Here is a 27,718-nt window from a genome sequence, read left to right on the forward strand (position 1 = left end):
ATATATATATATATATATATTTATATATATATATATATATATGTCGTACCTAGTAGCCAGAACTCACTTCTCAGCCTACTATTCAAGGCCCGATTTGCCTAATAAGCCAAGTTTTCCTGAATTAATATATTTACTATAATTTTTTTCTTATGAAATGATAAAGCAACCCTTTTCTCTAAGTATGAGGTCAATTTTTTTTTATTGGAGTTAAAATTAACGTATATATATGACCGAACCTAACCAACCCTACCTAACCTAACCTAACCTATATTTATAGGTAAGGTTAGGTTAGGTAGCCAAAAAAAGCTAGGTTAGGTTAGGTTAGGTAGGTTAGGTAGACGAAAAAACATTAATTCATGAAAACTTGGCTTATTAGGCAAATCGGGCCTTGAATAGTCGGCTGAGAAGTGCGTTCTGGCTATTAGGTACGACATATATATATTTATATATATATATATATATATATATATATATATTTATATATATATATATATTTATATATATATATATATATATATATATATATATATATATATATATATATATTTATATATATATATATATATATATATATATTTATATATATATATTTATATATATATATATATTTATATATATATATATATATTCCTTACTCACACAGGGAACAGTAAAAGGTTTTAAATTAAACATGTCTATCAATTAAACAATGTTATTTTTTTACATAAATGTGCAACAACATAAAATATGGCACTATTAAATGACATACTACATTTTGGAAATTATGCTTGGAATTCCCTTTTTACTAACATATGTTGCAAACAAAATTATGAGTACCTGTGAAGAAGTCGATTTCCACTACTGTTTAATGTGGCATGATTAGTTCAGTGTGTCTCTATCCTTCAGTGCCAACCAGGAGTGCATAATATCATGTAATCTATAATAATGAGGGTAGATCAAGCATGTCTTTGTGAAAATAAAGGTGCTACAAATGATTATTACACAATGGCCTTTATGTACCTATTGAAAGATTAGCCAAGGACAATGAAACAATACACGTAGAGAAAGGATAGCCATCCTATGAAACTAGAAGTGTGTGATTTTGTGCCTCTGGCAGAGGCGAGAAGGTTAATATGTCAGATCACCAGCTTACAACTAACAGAAATCGATGACATTTTAGTGACGGTACGGCCTACATTACCAGAATGATGATATCAGCTTTTAGCAAGGAAGCTGCTAAAATACCTACACCTGATTAGCCTGTTATGAAAAAGCTTTAGTCAGAAGCACAATTGAGGTAATTCTGTAACCAAAAAAGGATTATTCATTATGCCACCAAGCTCAAATGTTGTAAAATAGTAAATATATTGTCTTGCAGATGCCCAGAATCATGGCCTTGAAATTATAGATGCAAGTTATCAAGCAAATTACCAAGCACCCCAAGGTGGTAAGAAAGATAGACTGTGTCCCAAAGAGATGGACCACTATCATGTGACAACAAAGTTATCACTGACATTCGAAGCTTAGAAAAGTACTAGCCACCATCGCACCATTATGAAGCATTGCCACACACATTGTCTGCATGTTTGCCACAATATTAGTTGTAAAGGGAATGAGATTTCAGTCACACGTTGTTCATCTGTGTGTTGCTGCAGGATCATTAAGCATGTGTTACCCACCAATGAGAGAACCTACATATAAGCGTGTGAAATGACAATTTGGTTGCCGAACGTGTTACCCACTGAAAACCTATTCATCACTCATCTACCATGTTTCATCAGGGGAATATTGCATTTAGCTATGCATCATCCCAAGAAGGCTGCCATGTGCAGCTTATACCTAGGAGGCCGCCATGACCGAGTACCCGTGTAGAGTGAGTGTGAATGAGGGCCCAGCCACCACAAGTACAGTATTGTGTTTTATTGACAGATTACACATTTAGCTACCAACTAGATATTGCATAATTTTTCATAATTATTACTTATCCATTTGACAAGGTACTGAGGTTTATTGTGTATGTATAAATTTCATCTATCCATCTTGACAACTGCTTGAATGTGAACTGAATAGGATAAAGAAAATTAATAGACATGTATAAACATATTTTGATGAAGTCGCTTTTGATACTGCAATAATATTGGCTCCATACAAGTATTGTACCGAATTTTCCCCTTTCATGAATACAGTATTGTGTATATATACGTGTACACAACTAATTAGTGAGGGCACCAAGCCGGGGAACTATGTTGCACCATCAAAGCCACAGGATATTACAAGGTGCTAAATATCAATAAGGATGCCAATGCGAGAACAAAAGCACACAAGGCGAACAATATCAAAGGTATTGGACTTGCCAAGTACTGTACTCTATCGAGGGATAAATGACCACCAGGGACAGTCGGGAAGCAGGCCACACAAGTCCTGAAAATCAGAACATTCAACAAGGAGATGAATGACCATGAAAGGGACAATGCAGTTCGGACAATAATGAGCAGGGTGACGCTCCATTAAGCATTAACCCAACAAAGTTATTTCTTTAGAAACGATGCAAGATGGAAATACAGTATAATAAGTGTTCAGGAAGACTTTGCTTTCGCATTCAGAACAATGAGCTATTCATTAGCTCTTGGCCCCTATCCTTCTAAAAATAGTACATTTATCTGAGTCTTGCATTAGTCAAACATGAACACCATCAAGAGTAAGTGTACATGTACTGAAAGGTGTAGTCATGATACTGCACTCAAGGTTTAGAGAGCACATTTTATTAACTGAAATATTCTATAGTTATGATGCTATAATTTCTGGTATCCATGTGGAATATATAACAAATTAGTAACAACAACAACAAAAATAAGCTCACACAATTATCCTAAAATATTGATTCTAGAGCTATTTATTAGCTGACAATTTTATTCAAAATCAACTAATAGTCACAAATTTAAAAAAATTCAGCTACTTGCTACAAACATACTGCTACCATTCAAGATGTACAGGATACTTTCCATCAAGACACGCAGTACAATGGCCGGATGGTGTACAATTTTTACTGACGACACCATCCTTCACTGCCTTCACCAGGCCATCAATACTCAGGTATGCCAAGCTGTCTGCTCCTGGAAAACAAACAAATTAATTAGACCTAATATAAATGTCTTTGTATACACAGGAACTCTCAGTTTCTATAAAATATGTTATCCATACATTATTCACATGGTCTAATACACACAGACGAGATTATCTTGTAAAGTACCATAACAGTAGCAAAATATCCACACTTTCCCAGGAATACTACAAAGCCATCACCACTCTGGAAAGGTCTGTGGTCAAGGATGTTGTGCAAAGCTTAAAGCATGGTGAGGGAGTTTACATCTCTTGTAGCTACCATCTCAGCAGGAAAGCCTTCACTCTGTCTCTAACTATTCAATTGGACTGCCTCATTTTTGACTTCTCTGGGTGCAGTCCTGAATGTGGCTAACATTTGTATTAGATTCCCAGTTATCATATGTTTCAGACCAAATGGCATGAGATACTTTGAGCTTTTTAACTATTTCATTCAGATATTGAAAAATATCATCATAATTTACTCTAAGTTTATTAATGCAAGCTAGTAGACTTTACTCTTATCCCATTTTTTTCTTTGATTCCACGTACAACTATTCTCTGCGGTGGGGATACAAGATGAAGAGGGAGGGAGAGACGAAGAGAGCTAGAGCATAAGCTATGAAAGCTACTGTAGTGGAGCCAAGGAATGAGTGGTTTAATAAACCAAACACTTGCAAATTCCTGTGCACTACTAATATTGCAAATTTATTAAATTCTTAAATATGTAGTTATAATATTATGTAAGAATGCCTTTAAAGACAGAAGTGTACTACATACGAAGTGCAGTAACCACATTTTCCTGCCACTGGATACCTGAAGATTGGCTTGTGCTACAAAACTTATAAATAATAATTAATTGTAATATAGTATGTAAACAAAAACACTTGCGTAATATTTTTGTTTTAATTGCCAAAAGCTGTTCTACTGTAAGGTACGAGATTGAAAGCCATACCCTAAAGTATCGCCAACACCACCCGCTCTTTCTTACTTATAAATAGTGGAAGTGCAGGGGTCTATATAGTAATAATCTCCAGTTCTAACTACATGAGACAAGAAATGTACCTTGGGGTACAATTATACAAAAAGGATTTTATTTAACAAATACCAGATTTCCTCATACTTCTTAGAACTGGGGAGGGGGGGTAGGTGTACTTGGACCCACCACAGGATTGATACAGACAAAAAGGGGGGAGGGTAGGTTCCTTCTCCCTCTACAACCTAGGACTTAAGGTCATTACTCTATTCCACTCCTCTTAGGTCACTACAAAGGGCCTGGGTTTACAAATGGATATACAAAATAAATGTGGATAACCCCCATGTGATACACAGCTGAGCACATACACCTGAATTAACAACACACCACTCTCCCTACACACAAGGTTCCAAAAATCCTTATTTCCACAAATTCCTATCTCTAACTCAAAGAAAAGGGGAAGCACCACTATAAACATCTATAATACTGTACTTATCGTGTTTGTTGGAGACCATCCACAACACAGGTCTGGTTTTCACTGCCTCCCTCTCCCAAGTGACTGATGGGGCCTACCACATGTCCCTGCCTGCCTGGTTCCAATAATGTTCCCTCCCTATACATGTCATACACATTTCCCAATACTTCATTTATATGTCTTATAATATTCCAGGCTGTTTTTCTACATTTAACTGTTGTTTCTCTATATTTTCTTGCATTCAATCTGCTTTTTCTTAACCATTTTATCCCTTTTGTTTACTTTTTTTTTTTTTTTTTTTAGGAGATTACATTTTTCTGTTGAGATGATGCTCTGTGCATCTGAAAGGGGTCAGAGTTTCAGACTGTTTTTCAACATTTAACACTGCTATTTCTCCCTACACAAGGGTCTCTCTTACAAGTGCTATTTCTCCCTACACAAGGGTCTCTCTTACAAGTGCTATTTCTCCCTACACAAGGGTCTCTCTTACAAGTGCTATTTCTCCCTACACAAGGGTCTCTCTTACAAGTGCTATTTCTCCCTACACAAGGGTCTCTCTTACAAGTGCTATTTCTCCCTACACAAGGGTCTCTCTTACAAGTGCTATTTCTCCCTACACAAGGGTCTCTCTTACAAGTGCTATTTCTCCCTACACAAAGGTCTCTCTCTTACACTACCGCGTTCTATAACTACGAAATGTTGATAAATAGCCAAAATATGGCAAACACTATTCAGGAACCTGGACTTTTAGTGATTCCATATAGTTTTTGGAATGTTATAACCACAATTTTGTAATAGTCATTGTAGTGGTCATATTTTTTTTGGTACAGTACTACAGTCAAGTCCAGTGAGCACAGTATGGAGATTCTACCCAACAAATTTTTGTTACATTTCAGTCATTTGCAACAATCTTACAACTGAATGGATTGTTTCTGTTGCATCTATATTACCTTTGGAATGGATTCAGTTTCAATAAGCTTCTACTGTACTACACAAGTCAAGCATTGCTTGGTATATTTACAGTTCTCCTGTAATACAATACTCCTACAGTATATCCTTTCATGCAATACTCCTACAGTATATCCTTTCATACAATACTCCTACTACCTCTTGAAAAAAGTTGTCCCTCCCCATAATAAGCAACACTGGTACTGTAATCAAACAATAACATTGTTAATATTAAAGTCCATCTAATACATTGAAATAATATCACATTCCAGAAAACAAACAGGTGCTAAATCCTTACCGATAAATTTTGCGAGCTCCTCAGGTGGCTTCTTGTTCGCAATGAGTTCTCCTCGTGTTGGAATGTTAATGCCCATGTAACATGGGTGATGAATTGGTGGCGAGGCAATACGAATGTGAACCTGATGAATAATGTACATCATTAATACTTTTATCTTTAACAATAAATTTAATTCAGTGTTAAAGAATAAATCTGCAAAAAAATACAAGGTACCGCAATCCCATAATAGTAAAAAAAAAAAAAAAAAAAATTACATGAAAACTTAGGTATTTTCCAAATCCATTTAGGCCCTTCTGAATCGTTTTAGTCTGTCTGCATTTATTACCTAGCCTATAATATTTCAATCAGCAAATTTACTTATATTTTTGTGCATTCACATGCAAATAAATTACTTGTGTAGAGAAACACCAAGATGAGAGTTGGCTTAAACATTAGATAACATGTTATTAGTAAGGACTTCACAAAATAAAAGATACAAAAAAAAATATATATAAAAATCCTTTGACAAGCTGCTGGCTTTCTGACCTCATTGAGACCACTAGCATTAGTGAACTCTCAGGTAAATTCAAGTAAAATTCCCCATTATGTCTAGTTATATACACTAGCTAGTTAGCACTATCACCATCAAGATTTAACAATGTCCTTAAAAGGCAAAACGTTATCTACTATTGGTGTTTCTTATTTGTTGTCAACAACAAATGGATAACTTGATAACCTTCCTCTTACACAGAGGAAGGTTATCAAGTAGGGAAGTAACTTGTTTGTATTTCAAGGGACTGTGGCAAGACAGTATGTCACCACAGGCCCACATAACTAGCAAACTGTAAGAGGCCTATACAGTGCTAGCCAACCTCTGGATAGCACTAACACTACCATTCTGATATTAAAACACATCATTCGTACTTCAAGTGTTTCAATAATGCTAAAATGAGCAGTGGGCTTAGCTTATCAGGGGATCAACCAAAGATCAACTACACATCACTCAAGACAATAATTACTCTTACAAATAACCTGTTGGAAAAGTAGGAAAGTTATGTTTGATTACATTTTACCGAGATATAGAACGATTATGTGTGCACATTCATATTTTTTAATTACAGTATGTTTGCAAATATATGTGCAATGTTGGAATTCATTAACATTCATATATTCAGTACCATCATGCATAATCTATTATCAAAGCACTTTGTTTTGCATCTATACTCTTAGTAAATTCATTTGTAAACATTGACAATAAATTGAGATTATCTTGTGGATATTTTGCTACTGTGATGGTACTTTACACTTTCCCAGGAATACTACAAAGCCATCACCACTCTGGGAAAGGTCTGTGGTCAAGGATGTTGTGCAAAGCTTAAAGCATGGTGAGGGAGTTTACATCTCTTGTAGCTACCATCTCAGCAGGAAAGCCTTCACTCTGTCTCTAACTATTCACTTGGACTAAGGACTACCTCACTTTTGACTTCTCTGGGTTCAGTCCTGAATGTGGCTAACATTTGTATTAGATTCCCAGTTATCATATGTTTCAGACCAAATGGCATGAGATACTTTGAGCTTTTTAACTATTTCATTTAGATATTGGAAAATAATATAATTTACTCAAAGTTTATTAGTGCAAGCTAGTAGACTTTACTCTTATCCCATTTTTTTTCTTTGATTCCACGTACAACTATCCTCTGCGGTGGGGATATAAGATGAAGAGGGATGGAGAGACGAAGAGAGCTAGAGCATAAGCTATGAAAGCTACTGTAGTGGAGCCAAGGAATGAGTGGTTCAATAAAGCAAACACTTGCAAATTCCTTCAAATTCTAACCCAAAAACTAACCGAAAAAAAAAAATTAGAGTACTGTACAAACATTTTTAGGCACTGCTGAGTAGGACCTTGGGATGCCTGAAAAGTTTACTGTTCAATATGCGCCAACGAGTCAATGTTAAAAGTGTTAAGTACATTGATGGAGCAATCAAAAAAATGAAATATGTTGCCAGTGTGTGGTTCAAAATTAGAATATGCAGGTGTGATGTGGTGCCTACATTTAAAAATGCATGTAGCTATACAGTACAGGTACTAGCAATTGTTCAAAGGAATACACCAAAATGGTTTCTGAAACTCTGACAGCTCACAAAGATTTAACTTTCTAGGACTTCCCAAATTGGAAGACGAGAAATCCTATGGACATTATCACTAATTATATTGCATCTGGTGATCAAGACAATTTATTAAGTAGTTTTCTTATTGTACCCTAAACAGAGAGAACATGGGTACAAGACCAAGAAACATTGCTGTAGCAACAATATCACAATTCTTCAGTAATAGAGTATAGTACTGTACTGTATTTAAGGGGATGTGGCAACAGAGACTTGAGTGCCAATACTACCACTAATATAAAAAGAGTATGCAATCAAATTTATGAAGTAGATGGGACACAAGTTTAGCACTCCTCCTATAACTACAATTAGGTACAGTAATTACAATCCTTTTTCCTCTCCCTCTGTTACATTGTACTCACCTCCCGAGCACCAGATTGTCGCAGCAGTCTGATAATAGGTCCTACAGTGGTACCTCTCACAATTGAGTCGTCCACCAGAACAACTCTACGGCCTGCAAGATTTTCAGTCAAAGCACCAAATTTCTTGGCAACAGCAAGCTGTCTGGATCGAGTGTCGGGTTGGATGAAACTACGTCCAACATAACGATTCTTGCACAATACTTCTACATATGGGATACCAGACTGTAACACAAGAAATTTTAAAGAAAATATCTACTCAAGTTTAAGATTCTTTTTAAAAATCAAATATTAACACCTGTAATTTGTTTCTATGATGTCTTAACAGTATTGACAAATTTGACTTCAAACAACTCACCTGAAGAGAAAATCCAATGGCTGCTGGTGTAGCAGACTCTGGAACTGTGGAAATAATGTCGGCTTCAACAGGAGATTCTATAGCTAGCTGCCGCCCACATCGTTGTCGCACGCTGTATACTTGTTGACCTAAATAATAACAAAACCTTACTATAAAATATTCTTAAGAATAAAATAACACTTAATATTTTATTATGATTAGTTATCTTAAAAGTCAAATTAAAGAAGTGTTACATATCTTTTTCATAATTCAAACTCCAGTCCTTATAAAGTTTTACTAAAAATTTTTTTTTTTATTTCCTTTTTGTTTGAAAGAATTTAAAAAGGAAAACCCTTGTTAATTCTCATTACATTCAATAGGCTAATTACATTTTAGCAATATAACTTCTTTTATTTTAATACTGTACATTACAATGTTAGGGTAAGGTCGCCACCTTAAAGTTTTTCATTCAAAGTAGAATAAAATACATTGTACTGTATTAATTTTGTAAAAACGTATGATATGAATGGAAAGAGGAAACAAGAGGAAAAAGGAAATTATACAGTGAGGCTAGTAAGGGAAGCAAATGTGAATGCCAAAAACGTCTTTCAGATGAATCACACCAAATCCTGGGACACTAAAATGGTCATCCAACATATAATAAAGAGGGAGTGGGTGATTATTCTATATAAGTATTTTATCTCACTCTTTTTGAAGAGTTTGTCAACATGCCTACAGTTATTCTATTTTATAGAGTACAGGTATAGTAAACTAGCAGCTACTAGGGAACCACTTGGTAAACAAACCAAATAAGTCACTAGAGCCTTATGAAATATCTTCCAGGGTCTTAAAAGAATGTGAAGAAAAGCTTAGTCAGCTTTCATTAAATATAATTGATAAATTATTAGTGTTAATGTGCCAAAGTTATGAAAGTATGCAAATACATTACAAATTTAACAAATAATGAAAGACAACTATCACCAATTAGCTGCACTGTAGCTGTTTATTGTTAAGGGCCAATGATGACCCTTTGATCAGATGCACCCTAGCTACTTAGCCAATTAGTGTAATGTCAACAATAGTAAACCTATGTTACCCTTAAAGTGCAATTATCATCATATGGTGATTCATGGGGTAATGCAGTTATAACCATACATTGACAAACTATTATTGTCAGGGTTTTACATAAATGATGCCAATATACATACATATATTAATTTTCATTTTGTTAGACACGCTTATATCGAGGCCCCCCACCCCCAAAGTCGAACTACTGACCCTCTCCAAGATGCAATTCCACAACAGTTGACTAACTTCCGGGGTATTAATTTAATGCTAGGTAAACAGATGTATTAGGTGAAAGGAAACGTGCCCAACCATTTCTATCCCACCTGGAATTAGAACTCCAAAATTCTGCTACAGTATTTTGTGATTACCTCACTATACCATCACGGCATAAAATTTCATTATAATTACATGCGTATATCAATTATATTCACACACTTTTCACAACTAAATAGTTGTGAAGTGTACTAGGTCAATCATCATTTGAACATAATAAAGGGACTACAGAAGGCCTACTGGCCATACAAGACAGCTTCTATTAATATGGACTCATATGGGCCTAGCTATTTATACCTATATCACTCTTATTATACTGTATAAGCAATCGATCATCTACGACATCCAAGGTCAATGATGAGAATGTGGTGCTCAGGGCAGTGTGTTTCGCTGACAGAGCTCTCACATTGGCACACGAGGCAAGCACCGCCGCAGGCCTCCACATGCTGAATTTGTATATACTGTATATGGTTGTAATGAAGTATACCACATGTTGAAAACTTACTGAAGTATACAACAGCACTGAAACATTATAAATAGTGTATTTATACATTCTGGCTTCCTGTTCCCCGACACAGTGAACTACTAATTACAGTATATGCATTGTAGGCATAGAAACATTATCCTTATTAGTCAATTCACAAAACAAGGATCGAGTACATTATTATGTGCTCATAAATCAAGCTATTCAACACTCTCATGTTGTAGTAAATATATAAACGGGATAAATGATGAAAGATGAACACTAGTCTCTCGTGTCTGGTACTGTACTGTCAGCAAAGTCAGCACTGGGTGTCCACAGATGCTGGCTCAGATCACCACACCACCACCTTTCACAGCTCATCCCACCAGTAAGAAGGCACACATTTATTTTGTCTTGTTTTTCTTACATTTTGAGTACAATTTAATAATTTCATAATGAAATTTTTTAGGTTTTGGCATGGGGGACTTTCATTTTTTGTGCCTTGACAGATATGACCGTATTTCAATGCCCTCACATTGAGGGATAAAGCAATAACTAAATACAATTTGTACTCTCCTTGCATATCGCAGATTAATGCAAAATTTGCACCACCACTTTATATAAACAGCAATGTCTAACAAATTTACTCTAATCTATTTAAAAAATATTTAAAGCAGAAGATAGAAGTAAAGATGACAATATTACAATACAGTGTACATATCAAAACAAACTGAGTCAAGACATGGTTATTGCACAGGAATTGGTCATGATTAGTAAGGACATAGGATTTATGTCAAAGCTTTACCAATAAAAATAATCATGCAGAAATCACGTTATCGTGACATATCAATGAGAAAATCCACTAGGGCAATGAAGTGGGCGCGAACCTACGACTTTGGCACTGATGAGCCGCATACTCTACCAGTAGACCACCACTGACTACCACTCTGCCCTGTTGCCCGAGTGCTTGTGGGTCATACATAAAAACTTGGCCTTGCTTCAGTAGGGGCCTCCAGACTTCCTGTGATTTCAGTAGAAATCCAGTTGTATGACTTTTACAAGCCTGCAGTGGTCTAGTGGTAGAGTATGCAACTTGGCAATGACAAACCCACCTCATTGCCCTAGTGGATTTTCTCAATAAAAACAATGTTATACAGTACACTGAATAGTACTTCAATTTTATTTTGCTCTTGCAAGAAATCACTTGCATTTTGATATAATTATTATTTGAGCTATGAGATATTATTATGTATGATGGATAATCCTTGGAATTGGGAACCTCCACTATGACAAACTAATAAACAAATTTTGCTCAAAAGAAAGGCACTGAGTAGGCGAGGACATGATTAAAGTGAAGAAATTAATGAAAGGATGTGCTACCAAACTAAATACAAGTATTTCACAGCACACCAGGCAAAAAACAAACTTCATAATAGCACTTGCTTATCATTTTACAACCAAAATGTTAGATCACTTGGTAAACATTTTGACGATATAAATGCATTACTCACAGCACTAGGTACTAACTTATCGTTCATTATTTTAACAGAAACTTGGCTAAATAAAGACTATACCCAACTCTACAACTTAGCTGGTTATAAAGCCATTCATAACTGTAGGCCTAATAAAAAAGGTGGTGGCACAGCTATATATTACCGAGATACATTTATCTGCAACAGTGTCATTAGTGACAGAGATGACTACTGTGAATATACTTTTGCTCAGTTTACAATTAAATCCCTTAAAGCCTCTTTGACTATTGGAGCCATCTATAGATTTCCCAATACTAACATAGCTTCTTTCTCAGAAAACCTAAGGAATCTTATTATTAACAACAATCTCAAAAACCACATCATTCTGGGAGGAGACTTCAATATTGACCTGGGTCAACAAAATTGCTCTCAAGTTTACTATTTCCTTAACAGCATGAACTCCTGTATGCTAATCCCCACAATCACCAAACCTACCCGAGTCACTCAAACATCAGCCACTACCTTGGATCACATATGGACAAACATAACAGCTCCCCTTGTATCTGGTATAATCTACGACAGAACAACCGACCACTATCTTACCTTTCTCATAGCGAACATGGACATAACACCACCAAAAAGCAAGAAACTTTCATTTAGGTTACACAGTGAATCAGCTTTAGGCAATCTTACAAATGCATTTCATAATATTAACTGGGATTCTGATTTCAATAATACCCAGGATATAAATTCATTAGCTAACTTCTTCCTCTCCAAAACTCTAAGCCTCTACAACCTTCATTGTCCCCTTCTTACCAAGCAAGTAACTGACAAAAGATTAAACAATCCATGGCTCACAAGTGGCATTCTCAACTCAATCAACAAGAAACATGAATATGAAAAGAAACTTAGGATTGGACTAGTTTCAAAGGAAGTAGCTAAAAGGTACTCGTCAATGCTTACCAGTATCATAAGAAAGGCAAAACTTGCATATTATGTGAATAGATTCAATGAAGCAAAAGGCAACATGAAAAGCACATGGAAAACAATCTCTAGTATCCTAGGAACAAAACACTCACATAACCAAATAAAACTCTAAGGATGGGTATACACCGTCAACCGATTTAGAAATGGCAAATGAATTTAATAGCTTCTTTTCATCGGTTGGTGCTAATCTTTGAAGTAAAATCCCACAGACTCAGACACACATTAACACATATCTCTCAGGCAGCTATCCAAACTCTCTTCTCCTCTCACCAATCAGCCCAGCAGATGTTGTGTCCATCATACACTCTCTAAAAACCAAGGCAAGGAACACCAGTGAAATTCCGTCCATTGTATACAAGAGTGCCTCCCATGCCCTTGCCCCACCCATAGCTCTACTGTTCAACAAATCTATAGTGTCACACCTTCCCTGATATCCTTAAAAAAGAAGGAGTAACACCAGTCCATAAAGGAGGCAATCCAGTGGACATAAACAATTATAGACCAATATCAAATCTACCCATCCTATCAAAAATATTTGAAAAAATTATTTACAAACAGCTCTATTCCTACCTCGTAAAATTTGACATACTCAGCCCCTGCCAGTTTGGCTTCCGGTCCCAAAAGAGCACCAATGATGCAATCATTAGTCTCCTTGACGTAATCTACTCAGCCCTTGACAAAAATGAGTTTCCGATTGGACTCTTCATTGACCTAAGAAAAGCCTTTGATACTGTCAATCACAACTACCTCTTACTTAAACTCCAGCATTATGGAATCCGAGGCCTTGCCCTTGACTACATCCGATCCTATCTTAGTGACAGACACCAATGTGTAACCATCAATGATACAACTTCTTCCACTCTACCAATTACCGTTGGAGTGCCACAGGGCAGCATCTTAGGACCTCTTCTATTTCTTATATATATCAATGATCTGCCTAATGTCTCTAATATTCTTAAACCTATATTGTTTGCTGACGATACTACCCTTATCTATTCAGACCCCAACCCACATACACTAAATAATGTTGTGAATACTGAATTAAAAAAAGTCCACTTATGGATGTCAACTAACAAACTAACTTTAAAACATAGAAAACACCTACTACATCTTATCTGGAAGCAAATCATCAAATGCAATTCAGCTACAGCTAGACAACATTAACATCAGTAATAAAAATGGTGGCAAGTTTCTTGCCCTATTCCTTGACAAGAGACTCAACTTCAGCACCCACATTCAACACATAACTAAGAAAGTCTCTAAAACAGTTGGTATACTCTCTAAAATAAGATATGTTCCTAACTCTGTTCTCCTCTCACTATATTATGCACTAATCTACCCCTATCTTAATTATGGTATCTGTGCATGGGGGTCTACCACTGCAAACCACCTTAAGCCCATCATCACCCAGCAAAAATCTGCTATCAGAATAATAACTAACTTTGCTTTCAGACAACACTCGGCTCCCTTGTTTAAATCCCTAACTTGCTAAATATTAACTCCCTCCACACATTCTCTTGTGTTAACTACATTTACAAAACCCTGTTCTTAAATGCAAACCATGCTCTGAAACTCTCCCTGGACAGATGTAATAGAACCCATTATCACCACACCAGAAATAAATATCTCTTTGATATCCCCAGGGTCAAACTTAATCTGTGAAAACACTCTGCAAGGGACCAAGTCTATGTAACTCACTCCCTAGTGAATTGAAAAGCTGTCAAACTTTTGCCTCATTTAAAAGCAAAAGCAAAAAGTACCTAATTTCATCTTCGTAGTTTCCTACACTGAGCTTTAAATTTGCTCTGTATCTAGTGTTATCCAATCTCCTAATTTTTATGTACTTAACCCAAACAACCTTATCATTGTGTTCATTGCTGTCTTCTTCTATGTGCTAGCCATATGCTGTACTGTGCCTACCAATTTTTGTCAACTACTATTCAAGCTGTCATTGCAATTAATCTGAGCTACCTTTGTGCTTTAATATACAGTACCTACAATCTTCTCTCATCTTATATATTTTTTTCTTGCCTTGTAACTTATCCTTTTTTATAAATTTTGAAAGTATTTACCTACTTAAAATTTTCTTAGATTAAGGACCTGCCCGAAACGCTGTGCGTACTAGTGGCTTTACAAGATTGTACTGTAATTACTATAATATGTATCCTCACAATCCCAATGTACCTTCTTGTATATATATAAATAAATAAATAAATATAAAAGGGTACCAAGTATATACTGTACATATATGCTAAAACACTAAACAATGGATTCAAGTTGAATAAGTTTAGAATTACTGTAAATATATATATAAAAAAAAAACTGGCTCAGAAACAAGGTTGCAAATCTATGAAATAGGTTACTAAATATTATCATATAAGTAAAAACTGAAAAGGTTCAAACATAAGATAAATAAATGTACGAGTGAGAATGGTTGAATGTAAATAGTTGTTTCACATTGACCGATAGGCCTTCTACAGAATCCTTTACTCTTATAGTCTTAAGAATTCCCCCATGCATACCTTCATATATAGAATCGGCCCGAGCAAAATAAACATATTCGAAGATACAGAAGGCAGGGGGTGGTCCCTGGAGGATATCAGCATGGTCAGTGTGGTTGGGGTCTTCGTGCGCTTCACTGAATGGCTTGGCAGGCTTTGGCCGGGGTACAATGTCAAGCGATCGCACACCCTCTGGACCCAGCTCCACTATTTCGCCCGGATAAACCTAAGGAGTTAAAAGTACAGAACAGTCAAGGTCCCTCTTGTGTTGCAGAAAAAATATTGATCATGCACTGGATTAAAGTAAAACAATGTAACAAATACTCTAGTGCACATCAATTATTATATGGCTTCACTTTAATTTTAATTTATCTTTCAGCAAATTTGTGATTCTTAGATGCACTCATTATGTTATTACACCCCTGTTTCCAGCTGCTAGTCCTCGGTACCTCTTGAGACTACAATAGCTGAAAATGTGATGAAGATAACTAATCGGTTAGACAAAGAACCTATATGGAAAAAGCATATAACAAGGTAAATTGACAATTTCTATTATTATTTTACTTTGAGCTTACTGTACGTATGGTCAATTTACTCACGGCAAACCTTCAAATAAAACATCACAAAATTATTCTCGTACACACTAACCTCTCGCATAAGTGTAGCACCCACAGACTGGAATGCACAAGACTCTGAACTAAGGACCCAGCCTAGAGGTTTTGGCGAATCCATTCCATCTGTGTAAGGATTCAAATCAAAATTATTAAAGTCAGATAATAAATATAACTGGGTTCCAAGATTTTCACTATCCCACTGCTGAATTTAAACATGCCTCCTACCTATCTATATATATCTATCTATCATAAAGAATGTCAGTTTGTCTATCAGTCTGTACAAGGTTGAAGCCAGACACTTAGGGCTAGCCTAACCTGCCTTTGCAGGAGGAATGGTCTCACATACAAGGAAACTGACCGGTCAGTCTCTGAAACTGACCGGTCAGTCTCTGAAACTGACCGGTCAGTCTCTGAAACTGACCGGTCAGTCTCTGAAACTGACCGGTCAGTCTCTGAAACTGACCGGTCAGTCTCTGAAACTGACCGGTCAGTCTCTGAAACTGACCGGTCAGTCTCTGAAACTGACCGGTCAGTCTGTAACTGACTAGTCAGTTACAGACTGGTCAGTAAACTTTTAAAAAATATTAGCATTAATAGACCCCCCCCCCTGCCCCCATGCAATTTTCACAGTGTGATATATTTGGTGTTTCACCCAGAGTTTCTGTGATTCATAATAGATTTTTTAAGAGAGGGGGGGGGGGACTGGGGGGAAGAGGAAGAAGGGATTCCCTTATCCCCCATCCCCTTGGTCCCTCACCCCTCCCCATCATCCTTTCCTACTCCACCTTCCCTCAGAAAAATTAAGCAGTACTAAAACAATTGTATTGGCCTCCCAGAAAATACATAATTATGATCAAAAACTAGAGAAATCACACATTTCACACTCGACTCCATGAAAATCACAGAGGTCCTTCTAAATGCGAACATTTCTTAAAGCATTTAACTCGGACCTACCCCGACCAGCCTATGTCTGTCCCATACCCCAGACCATTCCACCCTGCAAAGTTAGGCGAGGTTAACCCCACACACATCTGGCCTCCAACTTTGGATGGACAGACAAGCACTCTCTTACAGGTACAGATGTAAATGGAAATGATGAAGCTGGTTGGCCAGATGGGAGAGAAGAGAGAGAGGAATGGAAGATGGAGGGAAAGAAGAGGATTGTAATAGGAGGGAGAGAGACTATCCTAGGCACTGCTGGGATAATGCAAATATAATGTGCCAACTATACTCAGAAATAAAAAAAAATAAATCACTACCATAAATATCCTTTACAGGCATGAGTCGGCCTATACAGAGGGGCCGGTTGCCAAAAGGGTCCCTCACGCCATATATCTTATCCTCGTGCAGCAAGACCAGGGAGTATGCAGTGGGAGTAGCTTCCATCAGATGTCGTATCCGGGCACCCCAGTCAGGACCAGATTTCTCTCCTCGAGGTGGTGTCTGTGACAGCATCTGTGTGATCAGCTCAGAGTCTGACTGTGTTGATAAACCAACACCTCTGTCCAAAACCTGCCAAAAATAATTGGAATACAATAAGCCTGACCAGTATAGTATACAAATTTTAATGTCGGCTTTCTTGAAAAATGTTACCAAAGTACAATATATACACAAATATTGACCATACATATAAATTATGTATACATATTTATATGTAAACTATGCATATATATAAGTACAATAAAGCTGCACAACAAAATTACATTTACTGTACTGTACACACAAAATGAAGATAAATATATATTCACAAGGGCAAACAAAGACAGTATAAACTTTATTCGGTATTTTCTCTCTATTAAAACTTACCGTCTTACGCAGGGCGACAGCATTGATGAGTTCACCATTGTGAGCAGTGGCGAGCGGACCATGTCTGGTGTGGACCATGAAGGGTTGCGTGTTGGAGGGGTCACGCCCACCGGCTGTACAGTACCGGGAGTGCCCTATACCCACCTTACCTGTGTAAGACCCCACGCCAATTTCTCAATTATACTTAATGCTATCGGAACTCTAAGATTAGTATATATATATATATATATATATACAGATAAATATAATCAAGATGTTCGACAAGGTTTTAATAGTTACAAAATAGTAGTAGATATAATTATAAACCCGCGCCCCCGACACTTGAATCTATGTCATTTTCACTGGCCTGATTATCAGTCTCACCTTCCCAGAAGCCGACAATGCCGTGAAGAATCTCACCTTTGAGTTTGCTGAGCTTGTCGTCGGAGAAGATGGTTGCTACAAGTCCGTTTCCTTTGTGGTAATGAAGTTCCATGCTACCTCGACCCTCGCTGGTGACGATGCCAGCGCTCTCCTGACCTCTGCAATACCACCACACATACACAAACACATTTCTTAGTGCAGACAAGATTAAAAGCTAACAGTATAATTGCTTACTCAACATTCGGTGCTCAGCGTTGGCTGCTTTCAATCCCAGTTGCAAGTCTGTACTGTTCTAAGGCATCACTGTTCAACCCAGCACTACCACCGACGTATCTCTTTAAGAGGGTTGTCCTAATTACTATAACATATCTTTAGTAATTATTAATGCTAACATTGATTGATGATTGATAAAGATAAAGCCACCCAAAAGGTGACACGGGCATGAATGGCCCGTAATGCTAACATTGACAGACTCGTCTATATATACTAGGCTTTCCCATGCAATATGTCAATGTCGCAAGGTTGCAAAAATCACGACAGGTATATAGAATGAATAAAGATTTTTACAATCATTGACCAGTTTCTGTCAATGCGGCAATAAAATATTTGAGTTACCCACAAAAAGTTATTTGGTTACTGAAGATATATCGCATGGTCAACATGGCTTTCCAAACGGAAGGAACGCAGAAATTAAGCAAGGCTATTTTTAATAGTGGTGACTACAACGAAATCATAACCGTCTTTCTAGATTTGAGAGCACGTGGCTGTCAATCATGCAACACAGGCCAAGTACATTAGGTATTCAAAACAGCGTCCTAAACAGGTTTGGGAATTACTTAAAGGACAGAAGATCTTAACCACGCAAATAAATTTTTTACCTATTCTCTTAGATAAGATAAAATGTTTATTCAGGTAAAGGTACATACTGTACGTTGAAAATGAGTTACAAACTTATGTTAGATTTATAGACAGAGCTAGTACATACAATACCTAAAGCCACTAATACGCACAGCCTTTCCGGCAAGTTGTAGGGAAAAAACTTTAGACTAATACTTAATACCACTCGAGATCAAAAGTATAAATTTAATTGAAAAAAATGAAAAATGAAAGGGAGAATGATGATAATTACATGATAGATAGAACAGCAGAAAATGCAACAGAACAGCTGAAGGAATCTTAACTAAAACAGAAGATTAAAATTGTCTAAGTTTATACATGGCAGATACCAGCAGTTAAACAAGTTGATCAATAATCAATATTGTTTGAAAATAGCAAGACAAAGGTTGACCTTTAGGAGGTAAGGTAGGTTACATGGAGTTTATTAGGTAGTACTTAGGTTTTTCTCTTAAGCTGGTTGAGAGGGGTACAACCTTTGACATTATCTTGAGATGATTTCCAGGCTTAGCGTCCCCGCGGCCCGGTCCTCGACAAGGCCTTTTTGTTAAAACACCCCCCAGGAAGCAGCCCGTAGCAGCTGTCTAACTCCCAGGTACCTATTTACTGCTAGGTGAACAGACGCATCAGGGTTATCTTGAGGTTATCTTGAGATGATTTCGGGGCTTTAGTGTCCCCGCGGCCCGGTCCTCGACCAGGCCTCCACCCCCAGGAAGCAGCCCGTGACAGCTGACTAACACCCAGGTACCTATTTACTGCTAGGTAACAGGGGCATTCAGGGTGAAAGAAACTTTGCCCATTTGTTTCTGCCTCGTGCGGGAATCGAACCCGCGCCACAGAATTACGAGTCCTGCGCGCTATCCACCAGGCTACGAGGCCCCTTGAAAGAAGGTGAAAGAAACTGCCCATTTGTTTCTGCCTCCACCAGGGATCGAACCCGGAACCTCAGGACTACGAATCCAAACCCCTGTATTGGAAGGTCATTCCACATTCTGGGTCCCTTGATTTGCAGAGCATTGCATTTCTATTTTTTTGCGCATTTGCAAACTGCATTTCTAGACGCGGGAAGGTTATAGTTTTTTCCATGTACTGTAATTTAAATTAGTCACATATGAACATCGTAATTATCAAAAGAAGGCGCCAAGCAACAAGCCTATCGAACATCTGTTACAGAATATTATATAACATTCGTTGGGATCATTCACGATAGGATGAAAAGAACATGCAGTTATGCTAGAACCAATGATACAGATGGTTATTCACACGTGGCGCTGTTAATATGTAATCATTACCAGCCGACTCAACAGCCGCCTTGTTTATGTAACACGTGACGGCACTGTCACCAGAAGGGGCGTCTGACTACACCTGCCAAATTATTTTAATTACTTCACGATACTACCTCGTTCCTAAGGTTTGACATAATAGTGGGGAAACCTTTGACAAACAGCCGACTTCCTGTCTTCTAAGGTAGATTCAAGTAAATAACTTGTTTCCTCGTTATTGTGTTTCCGAATATAATTAGTAATAGACTACCTGCATTGCAAAAGTAGGAGAAACCTAAACGTTACTCCCAGATGAATCAATTATGCAAAATGAGTGCAAGCTCAGTATCAGGGAGAGAGAACCTGTTTGGCTCATCGAGGTCCTAAGCCACGGAATTATGACCGCGGCTAATTACTGGTCAGTAATTCTCCAAGATGGGATCCCAGTCTCCTAGCACCCGAGGACCTATGGGTAAGTCGAGGCATCGAGTGTAAGGAACCGTGCACAAATCTCTCCAGCCGTGTCGGACCTTTCTTCCCCCAGACGTGTCAAACTTCACCTCCCCCCCCCCTCCCCCCACCCGTCCAGCTACTTGGGATGGACGGTTAAGCGACAGTCTCGCTTCATGCAGGTCGGCGTTCAATCCCCGACCGTCCAAGTGGTTGGCCCCCGGTCCCATCCCAAATCCTTATCCTGATCCCTTCCTAGTGCTATATAGTTGTAATGGCTTGGTGCTTTCCCTTGATAATTCCCCCCCCCCCTCCAAGACTTATCGAACCTTTCCCCGACCTATCGGACATTCCTGAACATACAGTAATTGTTAACCTCGATATAAATAAATTTCTTTAGTTTAAAAAGTTCCTGAACTATTTTTAACAAGCTCCAATAATCAATGACGTGGTACAGCTGCCTGTATTGAAAAGCCAATATCCACCTGGACAGAAGAACCCTAAGGACCAGTTTGCCAGCGCAACCGCAGGTGTCAATACCTGTGTTATGAGCCATTAGGTCAAGGGACTGTAGAGGACTGGCCCATCTCCGGCTTGGTGCCTTCGTTTGATAATTACATGTGAAGGTGAGTGAGCCACCAGACCTAAGGAGTCAGTACCTGAGCTAGAGAGTCACCAGACCTAAGGAGAGTCGGTATACCTGTGCTGGAGAGTCACCAGACCTAAGTAGAGTCTGTACCTGTGCTGGAGAGCCACCAGACCTAAGGAGAGTCAGTACCTGTGCTAGAGAGCCACCAGACCTAAGGAGAGTCGGTATACCTGCGATAGAGAGCCACCAGACCTAAGGAGTCAGTATACCTGTGCTAGAAAGCCACCAGGCCTAAGGAGTCAGTATACCTGTGTTGGAGAGCCACCAGACCTAAAGGAGAGTCAGTATACCTGTGTTGGAGAGCCACCAGACCTAAGGAGAGTCAGTATACCTGTGTTGGAGAGCCACCAGACCCACGTAGATAACGTGGGCGACGTTGACGGCCTGAGGGTCGGCGTCCTTAGTTAGGACACAGCCAAACACACCGCAGGCCTCCCTCAGCCCCTCGCTCTCAGCCGTGTCCTCCAGGTTGCCCCAGGACACGCCGCCTGTACCCCCAGGGGCACCACGGCCCTCTAGGGGGCTGCTCGAACCCCAGCTCAAGAGCGGAGGGCTCGAAGGGCTTGGGTCTTGGATACGCGAGGTCATCTTCCCCCCAAACTGCTTTCGTCTTGTGTAAATGGTTCCGACTGTCCTTCAGCGTCTTGTCGTTAGTTACACTACATTTCCACGACGTGAGCCTCAGCTGGGCACGGTCATGTGGGTGTTACAACCGCAAAGTGTTGTACCCTGCTAGTTCAAGGGATTTAAATACCGTCAACTTCAAAACACATGCCACACACACATGTCAATAAACACTGAACAATTGCTCGGCCGCCACACAAGGGCCTCCAACACCTGACACTACTAGTACGAGAAGTTCTGTGGCAGGGTCATTGAAGCTGGAGCCGCCCTGACAACAGACACACCTCACACGAGTGTCTATGACCGCCACACTGGTCACTCCAGCACCCGGCCGCCTAGCTGCCCGCCTCCTGCACGTCATACCAACCACCTCACTATTGTTGTACTCCCTCTCGCTCCTACACCACACATCGTATTATCTCTGAAATTCTACTCTAATGATTTTGTTTTCAGATCCTTCCACTAAAATTATATAACATCTGATTACCTTTAGCATAATTAAATAATTACTTTATTTTCAACTAAATAAACAATGCAGATTTTTACAAGCCAGATTTATTAAAGTTCTTAAATCTTTCTTCTCCAAAATACAAATAATGACAAAATAGTGTTATGAGTACGTATGACCTTTCATTTTTTATCTGGAACGTACAAACTTGAGCAGGAAAGGTAAGGTAAGCATGAGGAAAAGGAGATAAGCCTGGTGTTGTCCTGCCTGTCCTGCCAGGGCGGTCCCAGACCTCAGAGGCCGCCCGGGGGCCACCATTAGGCCTTTAAATTGTATTTGTTTTTATTACATTCTTAAGTATTTAGTACCGAGCTGCTTTAAATATAACAATTACTTCCGTTGTTCCCTTTTAATAAATATTGTAATCACAGTAACGAGTCAGTGGGTTATAAGGTGCCGATAGTATGGTCGGGTTCGTTGTCGACTTAAAATTGAGATTTCCGGGATCGAGTCCCTGGCGGCAGCCCGTCCTCCAAACAAAGACCCAAAAGTGATTCCATGCACCCGCCAAACCCCCTGTTTATGAATGAAAAACGACTCACAACTGAGGATGATCGAACACTTCCGGCACAAGTACTTCACTGACGAATTTTGTTCGAAATACAGCGCTGTAAATGCAGCCCGTCCTCCAAACAAAGATCCAAAAGTGATTCCATGCACCCGCCAAACCCCCTGTTTATGAATGAAAAGCGGTTTACACACGACTCACAACTGCTGATGTTCGAACATATCCGGAACAAGTGTTTCACTGACGAATTTTGTTCGAATCACAACGCTATAAATGCTTCACCCACGTACTACAAATACAAATAATCGCCAACAGAACCTAAACACCTAACCTAACCTAACCTATGCCTATATATGCACAATATGTTAATATATTATAATATTAATTTATACCTGAGAAAATTCCCGTTTTGAATGAACAGCATGTTAAAATTTATGAATGCGTCTGTGGGGTCGACCGCTGGATGTAATGGACTTGAGTCGAGAACGGGTTGCAGAAATAATTGGGAGCGTCTTATCACTTAATGCTGTACCCAGAAGAGTACAGTAAATATACCTATTGAGGGTAGAAATAACCTGAGCTACTTTATCCTTTTGAGATGTATCTTATTATCTCAATAAACGCACTATACTTGAATTTGAAATATACTTAGCAGTAAATAGGGCGTCCATCGAATTACCCAAAGCCTCCTAGCATTATATCAGTGTTTAGTTTAGTTAATTTATTATGCACCCCATACCCATCTTGTGGGGGGTAGTGGAAAGAGTTACAGAGGCACATAATAAGCTCAGGAACTGAACCGCGCAATTCATTTCGCTAAGCAAGTAACAATCCTGATGTGCTAGTTAGAAAATTCAATGCACATCGTCACATTAACAATGGGCTCGAGGCCGACCACAAGTATAGTCTCTAAGTTAAGCAAATGACATATGTGGAGAGCCTAGTGTCACAATTGATATGTTTGTCCTGCACACCGCCCCCCATCTAGTGGGCAGCGGTGGATAGGTTACAATCACTTAGTTACTACCTACAGTTAGCAAACTGGGGATATTTGGCTAAGATTTCTGGTAGCAGATCATTTTTAATTAAATATTTACACATCTCTTGAACATTTGCTATAGAATTGTCTCTGAACTCACGTATCTTTTTTGCACTCCATCACATAGTGACGTAGGGTATGCGAATAATTTTGTCAACACAATTTATATATGGTCTACATCAGCAGATAATGAAATTTTTAACCAGATGAAACCAGATGAAAATGATATCTGGTTTCTTACATTTCTGTGGGAATTTGCCAAGAGGGATAACCTGTTTATGAGGGATAACACAAGCTGTTGCCCAACATCGTCAACGTTCTTGACTATAGAATATGTTTCTCTTCCAGGTACGCACTGTTAGAAAATAAATAAAGAAAAGTGTTAAAAATCTAAATAAAAAAATCCCGTTGGGCTTCTTCAGAGCCCCCAATATATAGCCGAACTTCGCGATCACCAAACCAGTTACTAACCAGATTCAGCGACGTTTAACCGGCTAGCCAGCAGGTGATGCGCATATTACAAAGAAAAAAGTAATGATAACAATTTTATCACTCGCCATTCAGTAGCCTCGTAAAAGTACGTGTCACTGCATTATCTTCTGTTGCTAACCTCAACTCTTATTCAACTTTTTTATTGTCTTTGTAACTGTAACGGCTGTATCACAACCTGCAAGGCTTATAGATCCAATATACATTTATACTGGAGAATAAATATAAATAAATAAATAAATAAATAAATATAAATATATATATATATATAATATATATATATATATATATATATATATATATATATATATATATATATATATATATATATATATATATATATATATATATATTTATATATATATATATATTTGTTTATTCTACTATAGTTAACCAACCAATGTTTATTTTCTGTGACTTGTTGTACCAGGTGTGTAAACGCCCGCGGGGCCGCAGGGTCTTATCTACTCTCTAACAACAATAGTTAATTAACTCTCACTCTTCTCCAAACCTCTTATCGAACATCCATTATTTTTTATTAATTTTATCACTCTCATTAGTAGCATTGTATTATTATTATTATTATCGAGATGAACACCTTGGTTAATAACAACGGTCTGTGGAAGACATTACCGCAGGTACATCAGCAGTAAGGATTAGAGGTGACATGGTCAGTCGGTCAAGAAGGATAAGAGGACTGGACCCATGAGCCAGTTACAGCCCCGCTCCTGTGCCAGGTAATTCTACTACGGGCTCACCATAGCCCGTGCTACTTGCAGTTTTTTGTTCTGGGTAGCTAAATCTGAGGATATCAGCTTCATTAGACATTGAGATGTAAGTCTCATCTTAATCACACACTCAGACCTTGATAAAGCACTCAGGAGAGTACGAAAGACTTGGTGTAAATTCCTTACATGAATTTCACAAATATACAAGTGTGGGTTTGTATCCTATGTTATTATGTCTGTGGGAAGACATTACCATTACTAATTATTATTGCTGCTTTCGGTGTTGCTAACTACTTGGCCCCCCTCCAACAGCTGTTGTTGGACCCCCAACTGCTGGAGTGGACCAAACGAGTTTTCCTTCCAAGCTGCAAAAAACATCGACACTATAGAAAGTGCTGATGTTAGAAATATAGAAAGTTATGTAGAAAATTGTAAGTGCCAAAATTAGGCTGTGATGTCGATGCTTATGGCAGGTAGCTGTGGGTAATAAGTCTCCAGCCGTGAGCATTCCAATTGTAAACTATGTGAACAAGCGTTAGTTTAAGTTCAAGTATGTTATTGAAACAAGGAAAAAATGCATCTCAAAGGGATAGAGTAGCTTAGGCTATTTCTACCCCCTAACAACACAACAAGCGTTAGGTGACGCGGACGGTAGATGTGTCAAGTAAATGTCAAGGTCAGTTCCTTAATGGAACTGTTTGACCTGACCCCCGGTAAATTTCCATCTTGGCGTGGAAGGACTATCTCACACACAAAACACCTGACCGTTAATCCCCTTAAAACCGCTTGTGTGCTGCCTTCAATGGCCCAGTTTGAGGCAAAACACACAAGTCATTCTTATTCATATGCCGGAAAGACTTATTAAATTCTTCTTTTATTGATTCCATGCATAACTAACTATCCTGTGAGATGGGAATATTAGATAAGTTCATAACTAACGCTTGATCTATACTATAATTCGTTTTGTCGGGGACAGGTAGCTAGCATATGTATATGCTAGTTTATGTATATACTAGTATATATAAATACAAAATAAATATACATTAAGCATATATATAATCCCCCGCCACCCCAAAGTCGAATTTCTGACCCCCTTTGATACCTGATCAACCAGGCTGTGACTCATACGTCAGGCTGCGGGCAGCCGCGTCTAACAGCCTGGTTGATCAGTCCAGCAACCAGGAGGCCTGGTCGACGACCGGGCCGCGGGGACACTAAGCCCCGGAAGCACCTCAAGGTAGCCTCAAGGTAGGTAGCCTCCCCAGGATGCAAACCCCCACAACAGTTGACTAACTGGTACCTATTTACTGCTAGGTGAACAGTCATTACATCCAAGAAAACGTGCCCAACCATTTCTGTCCTGCTAGGGTTTCGAACCCCGGATTCACGATTGTGGGTCGCAAACAAACCCAACTTTACTACCGGGATCCTTACTATGTAAACTTTCATGTAGAATAGGGTAGACGCGCATTGCTGTATATACGTACCTAAGCTTTTTCACACAAAAAAATCTATATTATCACTGGAATTGAACCCAGTACTGCGTACGGCTGTGACCTTACCCCATTCACTGCGCCTCTCTGACGATTTCAATATAGAAATTGCCAAGTGTCCCAAGTGTTCACTCTGCAAGTGAACACTTGCAGAGTGTTCCTGATTAGCTGTGCTGCGAGCTACCAGCATGTGACAGGAGGCTAAATTTCCTGCGGTAAGATCTGGTTCGAGACAGAGCCGCGGGGGTAATGGATATCCCAAAGTCCACGGTAGCTTTACTGGATGCCGTTCCCGGACGCTGTCAGTTATTATCGTACTGTGGGCACCTACAAGGTCTTCCATCCGCGCCTGCCAGACGCGCGCCGTGGTGTACGCATCATGGGAGCCTCGTCAGGGACAGCTCGCCCAATGACACTAGTCACAGAACAATAACAAAAGCTGTTGCATGTTTAGAACTAAAACCTATATGTACGGAGAGCACAAAATATACACTAGACAGCGGTAGCGGGAAATAGTTACAAATGTATATAAATAGGTTCAAGAAACCCAAAATTCGTTTGGCTAAGCAAGGAGGTACATCTTATCTTGAGGTTATCTTGAGATGATTTCGGGGCTTAGCGTCCCCGCGGCCCGATCCCCGACCAGGCCTCCTTTTTGTTACTCACTCCCAGGAAGCAGCCCGTAGCAGCTGTCTAACTGCTGAGTACCTATTTACTGCTAGGTAACAGGCATCAGAATGAAAGAAACTCTGCCCAGTTGTTTCTGCCTCCGCCTAGGATCGTTCCCGGAACCTTAGGACTACGAATACCGAGCGCTGTCCACTAAGCCATCAGGTCCCTTAATATGCGGGGTGCATATTAAATTAACTAATCTAACTAATCCCATGGGTGACTAACCATCTTGTGAGAGT

The 27,718-nt window shown here is 38.8% G+C and overlaps 1 protein-coding gene across 2 annotated transcripts; it reads right to left on the bottom strand.

The window, feature by feature from the left end:
- Positions 1-675: 675 nt before the first annotated feature.
- Positions 676-27,046, bottom strand: LOC123772117 (amidophosphoribosyltransferase). 2 transcript variants are annotated; one of them, XM_069311136.1, is made up of 10 exons: positions 26,877-27,046; positions 18,200-18,321; positions 17,801-17,949; positions 17,254-17,506; positions 16,029-16,117; positions 15,402-15,606; positions 8,638-8,765; positions 8,283-8,504; positions 5,776-5,896; positions 676-3,092 (listed from the first exon to the last, which is right to left on the bottom strand). In XM_069311136.1, the coding sequence occupies exons 1-10, from the start codon at positions 26,879-26,881 to the stop codon at positions 2,953-2,955; spliced, it is 1,434 nt and encodes a 477-aa protein (XP_069167237.1). In that variant the 5' UTR covers positions 26,882-27,046; the 3' UTR covers positions 676-2,952. The 2 variants fall into 2 exon arrangements, with proteins under 2 accessions (XP_069167237.1, XP_069167236.1); XM_069311135.1 differs by lacking the exon at positions 26,877-27,046 and adding an exon at positions 21,750-22,408.
- Between the last annotated feature and the right edge of the window lie 672 nt (positions 27,047-27,718).

This window comes from Procambarus clarkii, chromosome 69, assembly GCF_040958095.1.
Source record: "Procambarus clarkii isolate CNS0578487 chromosome 69, FALCON_Pclarkii_2.0, whole genome shotgun sequence".
NCBI classification, from domain to species: domain Eukaryota; kingdom Metazoa; phylum Arthropoda; class Malacostraca; order Decapoda; family Cambaridae; genus Procambarus; species Procambarus clarkii.

Bases quoted from the DNA above. Each gene is read 5' to 3' on its own strand.
- LOC123772117 (XM_069311135.1), bottom strand. From the start codon at position 22,006: ATGACCTCGCGTATCCAAGACCCAAGCCCTTCGAGCCCTCCGCTCTTG. The intron at 8,766-15,401 runs GTATGCATGGGG...GTTATTATTTAG, and splicing joins GGCCGATTCTATATATGAAG to GTCAACAAGTATACAGCGTG. The intron at 3,093-5,775 runs GTAAGGATTTAG...TTTGTTTTCCAG, and splicing joins GGAGCTCGCAAAATTTATCG to GAGCAGACAGCTTGGCATAC.